This window comes from Stenella coeruleoalba, assembly GCF_951394435.1.
Source record: "Stenella coeruleoalba genome assembly, chromosome: 5".
NCBI lineage: Eukaryota > Metazoa > Chordata > Mammalia > Artiodactyla > Delphinidae > Stenella > Stenella coeruleoalba.
The window spans coordinates 78,628,858-78,640,800 of record NC_137150.1 but is presented as its reverse complement, the minus strand read 5'-3'; the positions used below and the strand labels follow the sequence as shown (position 1 = coordinate 78,640,800).

Below are 11,943 nucleotides of genomic sequence, written 5' to 3'. Positions count from 1 at the left end.
ATGCTGACTCCACCTCACTTGCTTCTCACCTGGCTGATCAGAGGGACCAGCTGTGATACAGGTAAGCTCTTTCAATAAATAGACTATTTGCGAGAAAGTGTTGGCCTTGTGAACTGGAGAGTCAAATGTTGGATAATGTGACTGAAGTATTTAGGTATCTACTCCAACTGTATGTGGTCCCTTTACACATGTGCCTCTATATCAAGCTAGTTCATAGTCTTCTCATAGTTCTTCTGCAGACGAGAGGTGAAAAGGGTACAAGCTCTGGAGACAATACCGGGCTGCACTGCTGGAATTTTCTGCTTTGGCATAGTTGATGCTCATCTTTAGTAGTGTATGAATTTCTTCTTTTTTTTTTTCATTTTTCTGTTATAGAGTGAAAATTTGTAAGAATGTTACACCAAATTAAATTTAATTTAGTTAATGCAATAAACACGTATTGGGCCTCTACGACATATGGAACACAATGATGGACATATGAAAGACAAAGAGGACCTAGGCAGGCCCTTAGGGAACTTGCAGTCTAGTAGGCATGATAAGATATGCATACACATAACTATAAAACAGAGTAGACCAGATTATAGGGATATTTTTAATGATGAAGAAATGCTCACAAAACAGTGTCAAGAGGAAAATTAAACTGGACACTAAACTGTATACAAATTTAGTTCTCTTAAAAAGTACACATACTGGGCTTCCCTGGTGGTGCAGTGGTTGAGAGTCCGCCTGCCGATGCAGGGGATGCGGGTTTGTGCCCCGGTCCGGGAAGGTCCCACATGCCGCGGAGCGGCTGGGCCCGTGAGCCATGGCCACTGAGCCTGCGCGTCCGGAGCCTGTGCTCCGCAACGGGAGAGGCCACAACAGTGAGAGGCCCGCGTATCGCAAAAAAAAAAAAAAAAAAAAAAAAAAATTACACATACTGAGTATGTGTACGTACTACCAAAATGGTAGCAGTGGTTGTCTGGATGGACTTAAAAGTGGTTGTAGTATTCTTCTTTATTCTTTTCCATTTTTCTAACATTTTAAAACAATGAGTATGTGTTACTACTAGAATCATTAAAAAATACGCTCTATTAAATGTGTGAGAGTACTGCATAAAAGTACAAAATACAGTGGAATTATGGAGGAGCAAAGATTATATCTCACTGAGGTGGGGGAATTGGGAAGGCTTTAGGATTTATGTCTTTAATAATGATGCAAAACTTTCAATCTTGAAAATAGATAATGAAATTTCATTGAGTTGAAAAGGCATTTTATATTCCTACAACTTCTTATCTCTATGACATTTGACTACAGTCTCTCTCTATTGACTATCTGTAGCTCTAGTAGCTGCTATCTGGCATATTACCTTTTATATTTTTTATTATTTTAGATATGTCTTTAAAATTTTTTCCTACATATACCACAGAGAAATATTTTCTAAATCAGTAGTTGTTGTCAATCACTAGTCATATTCCTAGTCAGAGTATATACTTTTGGCAAAGAATCTTTCCACTTGTCCCAATGACCCCAGAAATGCTTTACTTGGACATCTGCTGGCAGGGGCTCCTCTATCCTCTTGTTCTTCTGAAGAATTCTGTATCTGTTAATATTCAACCCACAGAGCACATATTCTCCAGGGTCCAATAGGCCTCTAGGAAAGAGACTTATTGTAATATTCCACAAGCCATCTGCTTCATCGGCCAGGAGCTTCCTGTTCTTTTGGTGGGCACCCTGGGTGATGGGACTTCCCATGGTATGTGGCGACAGTGCAGGGGTTTGTCAAGACAGAATTTAGGTGACGTGACAGGCTTCGGCTAACCTGAAAGATGAGTGTCTTTGTTCTGTGTGCCCCTGATGAATTATTTACCCTCTCTATGCCTTATTTTCCTCACTTATAAAATGGAGATAGTAAAAAAGAGAAAAAATGGAGATAATAATAGTGCCCATTTTATAGGCTTATTTTGAAGATTAAATTTGGCATTTGTTAACATTTGATATATAGTAGCTATTATTATAATGTATCACGGACCTGGGGGATTGTGGAGTTTTATTTTTCTCCTTAACAGATTATAGGAAGAGGCAGAATTTTGAATGTTAAGTGAGTAGTGGAGGGCAGATGAGGGCGGTCGTGATGGGGGATGTGCCAGGCGAGGAGGCTTTGAACAGCACCATGACTCAGGGATGGCACTGGTGGAACTTGAGGTGTGGGGGAGTAGTGAGAGATGAGACCAGAGAGGGAGGCAGCATCCAGACCGTAAGATTGCCTTTACCTGCTGTAGATGTACATTTATGTCAGAGCTTCTTAAAGGGGCTGACTGTTCCCCGATACCTTTCTCCCACCGCCTCCAGAGATGTCCCAGGCTTGTTAGTACCATTTCCATTAATGTGCAGCCCTGGCAGGGCAGACGTGTTTAGTACTGTCTCTTGGTTATTTTTCTCTGTTTGGGGAAGCATCGCTCCATAACTTCCCAGATACATCTGTATATCTACTAGTTATATCTCCCCCACTGCTGACTTTCCCCAAGCAACATCCAGAAAAATCAATGACAATTGCTTGGGAAGCTGTCACTGATCCCTCAAACATCATTTCAGGGCTAACTCTGATCCAGAGGAATTCAAATGTGACTCACCTCTAGAGATAGATTTGCATATTACAGAAATAGAGCTCCAGGTTCATATAGCAAGTCAAACAAATCTGCATAGAATCAGCCTGGGTGAACTTGACTCAGTGGACAATCCCACACAGAATGTTGAAGTGCTGGAAGCCTCTGTCTGCTAAGAGTGCATCTGGTGGGTGTGGAGTCTGGTGGTGGTGCCTGTTGGTGGGGCCTTCCTTGGACCCAGCAGCGTTGTGCTGCTTCACACTGTTTCTCAGCTGAAGCAAATTTTCTCCCTTTCTTGTTGTTCCTTACAGAATGTCTTTCTTTTTGGTGACTGTCAATATACTTCTACTTATTCATAATGTAGATGAGTCACTTTTCAAAAAATCTTTGTGGGTATTTCTGAGAAAACTTTGGGGATAGTGAGGGAAATAGTGATTTGGAGATTAAAAAAAAACAAGCAAATTACTTAATCTCTCTGAACCTCAGTCTTTTCATTTTTTTTTAGATGGGAATAACAATGTTATATTTGTTTAACAGGAAATGGTGAAGACAGATGGGCAAATATAACAGACCCCAAATTGTAAACCATTCTTGTTTATTCTATTTTCATGTTTTTAAATGAGAAAAGCCTTCCCACCCCCACTGCCAATTTGAATTGCCCATTTGAGGCCATATCTGGATAACTACACCTATTCACATCTATAATTTGAACTCCCCCAATTAAAAAAAGTCTAGACAGTCCTCCCCACTTCAAGTGCCTGATAAGTGCTGATTCAGAGTATAGCATCACAGAATATTTGAGATCAGGTCTGTCCTGAAAAATCTGGATGGGCAGTCAACACAGAGTTTGTATAATTTTTATACTCATTTCTTCAAAAATGTTGAGATGAATAGTATATAGATGTTGATAATGTAATTCAGCTAGCCAAAAATATATATGCAAAAATTTCTTTAAAAAAAAAATATCCCAAACCTGCAATATAACTACTCAAAAAGTGGTCAAACACATTAATCGGTTTTAGGTATATGCAGTGTCTCAGGGACCTACGGCAGTTCTGCCAGTCTCTTAAAGCTGGCAGAAGCTGGAAGGCATCCTCAGGAGATGCATCCAGAGATCTACTTAGGAGTTAGTGCAAGGCCTGGTCCACCCAGATTATATTTACTGGCTCTTTTCTTTTGATGCTTGGTTCCTCTGTGTGTGTGTGTGTGTGTGTGTGTGTGTGTGTGTGTAGAAGGGAGCAGTAAGGCAAAGTGAGATGGTAATCCACTCATAGTTAGGAACAACCCAACCAAACAGATTAAAGGAATGGGTATATATGTAAGTGAGAATGAGAAAGCTGTGTTAGTTCTAATAATATCTTATATTTTATAGCAACAGTGACAACCTAATACTAGGTGCTAGGTACTATATTAGGTGCTTTAGATGTAGTATCTTTCTATAGTTTTCAAAGTGTTTTCCCATATTATTAACTTTTTGCTGAGCTTTTGCCTCAGCTTCTTAGGCCTTGGGAAGCTAAAGATACAAAGGTCTAGAAATAATACAGATGGAAATAGACAAAAGAGTTATTCAGATTCAAGTAGGACCATCTGCAGACACATCACTCAGAAGTTGGCTTTTATATTAACAATTACATCATTGGCAGATCCTGTTTCATGATTCATTGGCTAGAGCCTTTGGATTCCTGAGTCTGAGACCCTTTCCCTTGGGGACAGAAAGTGTACAGCTGTAGCAAGACCTCCTGGATATAAACTGAAAAGCTAGAATCAAGGACCTCTCATATTTTTATGAGAGAGTTTGGGAAGAGGGGCAGTTTACTAAGGTATCCACCCATCTGGTCCACTCCTTCTGTCCCTCTGGAAAATGACTAAACCATGTCATATAAAAACAATCCCTAAGATCCCAAGGTATTTCATAACAGCCCTGGGGCAGGTGTTCTTACCCTAATTATACATAAGGAAACTGTAACATAAGAGAGATTAAGTGACTTGCCCAATTTCAAATGACTAATAAAGAAAACTTAGAACTAGAACTTGGATTTACAAATCTATCAAGATATTTTTGTACCTGTAATCCACTGCTTCTTGATTATAACCACGTCAGACAAATAACAATCTGAGCAGGAAAGCACTTAGTTTTTTTGGTATGCAAATCCATCCTTCCAAAGGGTGGACAAGTTGTTTCTCCCTGCCTCCTTTTTTTCCATTGTCATCTGTCTTCCTTTATATTCATTCAGTCATTTATTTCATCAGTCATTTTTTCATTCATCAAACTTAGAACGAGTGCCTACTGTTAAAAGACAGAACCCAGTTCAGATGGCGGGCTCTGGAGCCAAACTGCCTGGGTTTGAATCATAGCCCTATTTCTCACTAGCCGTGTGTCCCTGAACAACTTACTTCACCTCACTCACTGTGCCTTGGTTTTCCCAGTAGTACATTGAGAATAATAGCGGTACCTACCTCGGTGTTAGTATACAGATTAAATGAATTAGTTCAGGAAAAGCTCTTTGAATACGCCTAGGACATTGAAAAACTTAAATGTTACCCAACGTATTAGTTAGAGTTCTCCAGGGAAACAGAACAAATAAAATCTATATAAAGAGATCAAGTGATTATGGAGGTGAGAAGTCCCCAGAACTACAGTGTTGACCAAGCTGGAGACCCAGGAAAGCCCATGGTATATTTCCGGTGCAAGTCCGAAGGCTCACGACCCAAGGAGAGCCTATATTTCAGTTCAAGTCTGAGCAGGAAAGGACCAAAGTCTCAGTTCAAACAGCTGGGCAGGAAGAGTTCCCTATTACTCAAGGGAGGGCTGGTCTTTTTGTTCTTTTCAGACCTTTAACTGATTGGATGAGGGCCCCCCACATTGGAGAGAACAGTCAACTTTACTCAGTCTACTGATTCAAATGTTAATCTCATCTAAAAACACCCTCACAGACATGCCCAGAATAATGTTTGACCAAATATCTGGGTACCCAGTGACCCAGTCAAGTTGACATAAAATTTACCATTACACCTGATGTTTTCTTACTGTGTCAAGTCCTGTGCTAGGCACTGGTGAAACAGGTGGTTAAGATATAGCGCCATCATTAGCCATGTGGTTGCCACTGCTGAAATGAGCAGATTGCATCTATTATTCAGCTGGAATGTCCCCTACCAGATGTCTCTCTGGCTGCTCTTTGCTGGGCTGATGGCTTAGAAGCTTCCTTGCCTATTAACTTTCACCATTTGGGTTTTCCTTGGTGCCTCACGTATTTCTTTCTTCTATTTGATCTCACTTCATTATATCAAACAATATCCTTACTTAGGCTTATATGACAAGTTCTTCCTTTAGGATGCTTCTTACTTGCATAGTGTCTCTAGGAGAAAAAAGAGATGGAGTCCCTACTTTCATAATGCAGAAGTTTCATTATTCTGTCTTACTCAAGTTGGGAATTTAATAAGTCTTTTAGGCTCAAAAGTATGATAACTATGACCCAAAAGGTTCTTTTTAAATTGAGACGTCTTGTTTCTTTCTGTTGTGCTAACAGTATCTTACTTTGTGACCCCAAGCAACATTGCTCCCTGGGTTTCAATTTTGTCTTTTAGTAGCAGAGACACTTAACAGAAGAATTCTTACTTGGAAGCCCCATTTATAAATTAAATTATAGAGGGATTTTTCTGATTGAAGTGATAAAGGAATGCAGATCTCACTGATTTGGTCTTTCACCTGGCTGTCAATGAGGTGGGCTTTGGGGAAAATAGTTTGGAAAGATTGAATCAAATGACCTCTAAACTTTCTTTCAGCTCTAATATATCAGGATTCTATTCTAGGTCATGATTCTATGAACGGTACATAGTGCAATGGCTATATTCCCCATAGCCCTCAGCCCCTTCTGTTGATAACTCTGCCCAGACCAGTAGATATTTGTGGCAGGTAGAATAGACTGACTTACTGAAATTCTATTTTTGCCTTTTTAACATGCCTTCCTGAACTGCTGAGACTACAGAGTAAAAAACTGTATTTCCAAGATTCCTTTGTATTTTGGGTTCTGGAAATGACGTAGGCTCTGCCAATCAGATACATTTGCTAAAGGACCAAGTTAGCAACTGATTTAAGGGAGGAGAATGGTGATAGTGCATGAGGCATCCTTTCTGTTCCCAGTGTGAATCTAGCAGGTGCAGTTTGACTCTGGAGCCAATACCTGCAGTGACAACTTCCTGATTTACCAGCTTCCTGATGTGGCAGAGGCAGCAGTTCCACTGGCAGACCAGCTCAGCCTGTTGTTCTGAGCATAATTCAGGGAAGGACTTAACACATAAGACATTGCACGTCTTACCTTCCGTGATCTTCTTTGGGCTCATTCCTCTAGGCTCCCCATGATTTTGTAAATGTCTAATTCCCTGTACTAAACCTCTTTCTGCTTGACATAGCTAGAGTGATTTATTTTATCTGTTATTAAACCCTACCTGATGCAGTGTTCACTGGTCTTTACAAATACTTTGCTGACTTCATTTCTTCTTTGACATCCTCAGTGTCTATAGCAGAGTTGCGGGCCCATCCTTTCACTGATGTTACCCTTTCCTGTCATTTCTCCTTTGTGGAGGGCACAGAAAATCTTGAGTTTCCTTGGAAGAGAGAAGACATAAGACAGGAGTATGAGGTAGAGGATGATAAAGAATATTACCAATTTTTTAGGTACTATGATTTTTTGGAAGTTTTCTCGAAGCTGGTTTGCCAGTTTAGCAGTAACACAGAGCAACTAGAGGACCAAAATTCCTTGTATGAGGGGAAAGTCTCCATGGATCGGGAGGAAATTTCTGAGTGGACTCTATCACTCTTATCAAGAAATGTGGATTTCATGGATGAAGCTATCTACAAATGCTCAGCCATCACACCAAATGGAAGAGGCAAAAGTACAATTAAGCTAATAGGAGAAGGTAAGGGAATTTATTGGATTAACTTGGTTTCAAGCTCTGTTTCTGTTCACAAAGATAAACTACACGTTTTCTCTTCTTGTGTTCTCACTTTTTCCCTTCTACTCAAATCATTACAGGTACTTCTTATTCCCATTATGAGAGTCAGGTATTTGGAATGTCAATTCACCTTAGCTAAAAATATTGCTCTGAACCAAAGGTGTTAATCTGTACCTGACTACATCATTCATTCATTCAAACAAGCAAACAAAACATAAAAAAAAAACACCAAAATCCAAAACCCTGGTCCTATCCCAAACTTACTAAACAAATTGTAAGACTGAAAAACCAACATGTTGCAAAAGCCTCCTACATGAAAACTCTGAGATATGATGTATGATTTGGTGAGAAGAGAACCCTGTGCTGGGAGTCAGGAGGCCCAGGTTCTAATTGTGTGACTCTGGACAAACCATTTAGATTTTCCAGGCTTCATTTTCTCACTATTAAAATGTAAGATTGGACGGGACCAGTGGATGTCCATAGTGCCCCAAGGATCCTCACCCTTTTCAGGATTACATGGGGAGTGGTCTTTTCCTCATCAGAGATCTCACAAAGGTGGAGGGAGGCATGGCAGAATTCCTCTGGGTAGGAGTTGGAAGAGATGCCAGGGGGGTGCTGAGAGTCATTTTCCTTCTATGATCCTCAGCAGGGCTATCTGAGTGCAGCAGAGAGTCTGAAATGAACCCCCTCATGTAGAGGAAGGTTCCAAAAATAAAGACAGCAGTGGTAGATGAGACCTGGAGGGCAGGCATATGTGTGTATCCTGATATTCTCTCGCTGTGCCTGGATCAAAACTTTAACTATGGTGAACCTCAAGATGTGTTGCCTACATAAGGGTTAATGTAAAAACTCAGGGCAAGATTTCTGCTAGCCTGATCCTCTTGGGGCTGGAATTAAAAAAGGAACTAATTGTTTTGTTATTTTTTCCAACCAGACTCTGAAACGCCCCAGGTGCGGTTTGATAAGATTAATGATGAGGATGTGGCCACGTGCGTCTCCAGGGGCTGGTACCTCACGCCCAGTGTGACCTGGCTGGATCGGGAAGAGAGGGACCTGAGCAACCACAGTACCGTGGAGGTCCTGGAGGAGCAGATGAATGGCTTCTACCGGGTGTTCTCTGTCCTGAAATACCCGGTCAAGTTAAATGAGAAATATGTCTGCCACATAACAGAGACAGATGTGAACAACCAGCCCTTCAGAATCATCTGCAAGTACCCAAGTAAGTGAGTTAAAGCAGGGTGTATTCCCCCACAAAGAAGTCATTATTCAGTAATATTTACCAAATGCCAAATGTATCAGGCACTTCTGGGCACTTTGGAGATTTAAAGAAACTCAGGAAGAGAAGGTTGTAGCTTGGGGCAAGAGAAGGTGGGGAGGTGGGAGTTTCTCTGTGTTTGAAAAAAGACCACACTTCAGGAACTTACAGCTTTCATCCCAATCGATGTGTCTGTTCCTATTGGTAAGGCTTCTCTCCCTCTGCTACGGGCGTCAGCTTTATGATGTGACAGGCTGAATAAGCATAGCTGCCCTTTATCAGTCTCTTACCATGTGCCTGGCACTTTACATATGTCATATTAAGTCCTTGCCTCAACCCTGCAAGGTAGTTGTTATTGCTGTCCCCCTCCTGTGTGAGGGAAGCAAGACGGCAAAGAATTTGACCAAGGACATGGCTAATAAGCACGTGAGTTAGAATTCAAATCCGTTCTTTCTGAATCCAAAGCTCATATACTTTATTTTCTTACACCACCCAGCATTTATGTATCTAAGATTATACACTCCATGAACAGATTTAAGTCATCTAAGTCTTGTCCCGAGACTGCGAATCCCTCACAAGCAGCAGCCATGTTCCTCTATCCCTCTTTTCTGGCTCCTGATGCACAGCAGTCTCTTGGAATAGGTGGTGTTCGCTCTTAGTTTTTGAGTCTCATGGTCATGGCCCCAGAGATGCAAAATAACCTTGAATCTTGAAATGGAAACGCACAACTCTTGTTCCTTTTCTCAGGACACATCAGGAGCATCTTCCTCCCTCCTCCCCCTGCAGGCTCAGATCTAATAAGCAGACTCTGCAGTCATTCCTTGGCCTGGGATGTATTCTTTCCGGTGTATACTGGAATGCGGTGGGATCTGGTGACTGATGGTATCAGTTCCTCTGACATGTATCTCAGTCCCACAAACCTAACAGACACAGTAGTATAGTATATTCCAAAGCCCTGGGCCTATTTTGCTTCTGTATTTCCCCTCTCTCTGAAAGTTGGTGGGAAATATCCCATTCACTTCTCTTTTCTCTTTTTGCTTCTGTCATTGTTCCCCTAACAGTAGTGTTGAATTAATGAATGAGTAAACCAGGATTTTGCCTTAAAAATGAAGGAGAGTTACTAATGGTGAATGAGTTATTTGAGGGCTACTGCTCTTAGGAGGAACAGAGAGAACTCATTTTTCACGACTGTTCCTTCCTGTGTGACTTTCAGGAATGCATTGTAGCTGAATGCAGGGTTTGCCTCTAATATAAAACTCCAGCCTTCCATGCTTGCTTTCTTTTTTACAGGGAGAAAGTATCCCCGTACATATGACTACTATTAAGAGATTTGAATAACATCTGCCCGAGGACCAAACTGTCTTGCCTTTAGCCACTGGAGCTCCTGGTTTTCTCTTGTGGACTATATTCTCTTTGTCCTAGGCACCTACCTGTCATAAACCTAAAAGATAAGGAGGTAACAGGTCCAGTGTACTGGATGTTGACTAAAACTATAGGAGCGCCCCTATTTTGTCTCTCTTAGGTCTGTATATTTATAAAGTCTTGTTTCTTTATCTCTAATTCTCTTATTTATAAGATTTACTTTTATTTGACCTCATGCCTCTCATATGTTAAGTTCTCTGAATAAAATTTTAAAATCTTTACTGTGAGATGAAAGATGACCAAAAACCTGATGAACTTTCTACTCTGTGTATGTTTCATTGATGTGGTGCTGCAGTGACAGACGATTTGTTGGAGACTTCAGGGCAGAGCAGGATTTCTCTAAGCCAGATTTTTTGGGTTTTGGTATCAATATTATTACATGGGCACTTTGCTGATATGAAGTTGAGAGAGACATCTTCCTAAAACTGATTATGAATGGGAATCACTATATCTGTAAAAGCCTTCTTTTACATAGCATAACTGAGCAAAGGCTATGGAAATCTTGGAAAGTCAAAGAAGGTGAGACTCACTCTTGAACGTTTCTGATTTGCCCAACTGATTTCAGAGTCTTTGTTATTCCTAAAACTCACCTTCCAAATCTCTCCTATCTCTATACTTTCTGTACAGAATCTCCTCCTTTGTTCCTTTTGGAAGGGGGTGGGGGTGATATCTGTCCCGGGCCTTGTAGGAATCAAGCTTAGGTTATGGGAGAGAGGAGAAAAAGGCATGTAAGAGAAAAGGGAATTCAGAAAATCATCCAGGAACCAGAGATTTTAATTGGGTTAAAACCCCAATTTTTTGAATTACTGGACTCAGGTGATAAAATAATTTTGATGGAGATAAGACATATATCTGCTTCTAAAACGTCCACATAGAATGTCACAAAAAGAAGGCATCTCAGAGAGGTTTACTGGGCCAAACCTCTGAGGTGTATGCTGGAGGTTGCTGGGGTCCCACACTGGCTGGCATGACTCCTGGATGCATAGTTTCTGGGGAAACCAAGTTGGATTGTGGATCACGCCTCGGGGAACTTCAGAGGCCCGGCCTGATCCGCACTCACTTAAGAGTGAGAAGACGTGCAGACAGTTATTAGAACTAAATGAAAAAACTTATTAATTGCTTATACGTGCTCAGCAGTTACATAATTAGAGAACACGAATGAGGAATTAATGGCTCATGTGGATGTAATAATTTTTAAAATAAAGGGAAAGACGGTGGCAAAGTAGAATGAGTATGAGAGGGACCCGGGTTTGAATCCTCACTCTGTTCTTTGCAAATTGTGTGGTATTACATAAATTCCTTAAACTTTACAAACTGTCTGTTCCTTATCTGTAAAATATCTTTTTCACCAAGTCATTGTGAGAATTATAAGAATGTATAATAGAAAATAATTGGTGATAATTTGACATTTACACAGCACTTTCTACGTGCCAGAGACTATTTGAAAAAATTATATACATTAGCTCATTGAATCCTCGAAAAAAGAACAAAATGAGGTAGGTACTCTTGTTATGCCACTTTAAAGAGGAAACTGAGGGACTTCCCTGGTGGTCCAGTGGTAAAGAATCTGCCTTCTAATGCAGGGGAGGTGGGTTTGATCCCTGGTCAGGGAACTAAGATCCCACATGCCACGGGGCAACTAAGCCCATGCGCCACAACTACTGAGCCCACGCTCCTCAACTAGAGAGCCCGTGTGCCACAAACTACAGAGCCCGCACACCACAACTA

General features: G+C 40.9%; 1 protein-coding gene across 1 annotated transcript; it reads left to right on the top strand.

The window, feature by feature from the left end:
* On the top strand, positions 1-10,232 carry LOC307186370 (V-set domain-containing T-cell activation inhibitor 1-like; the record flags this gene model as incomplete). The annotated part of the gene is made up of 4 exons (XM_079921427.1): positions 1-61; positions 7,098-7,502; positions 8,473-8,757; positions 10,216-10,232. The coding sequence occupies 4 exons, from the start codon at positions 1-3 to the stop codon at positions 10,230-10,232; spliced, it is 768 nt and encodes a 255-aa protein (XP_079777553.1).
* Positions 10,233-11,943: the final 1,711 nt, after the last annotated feature.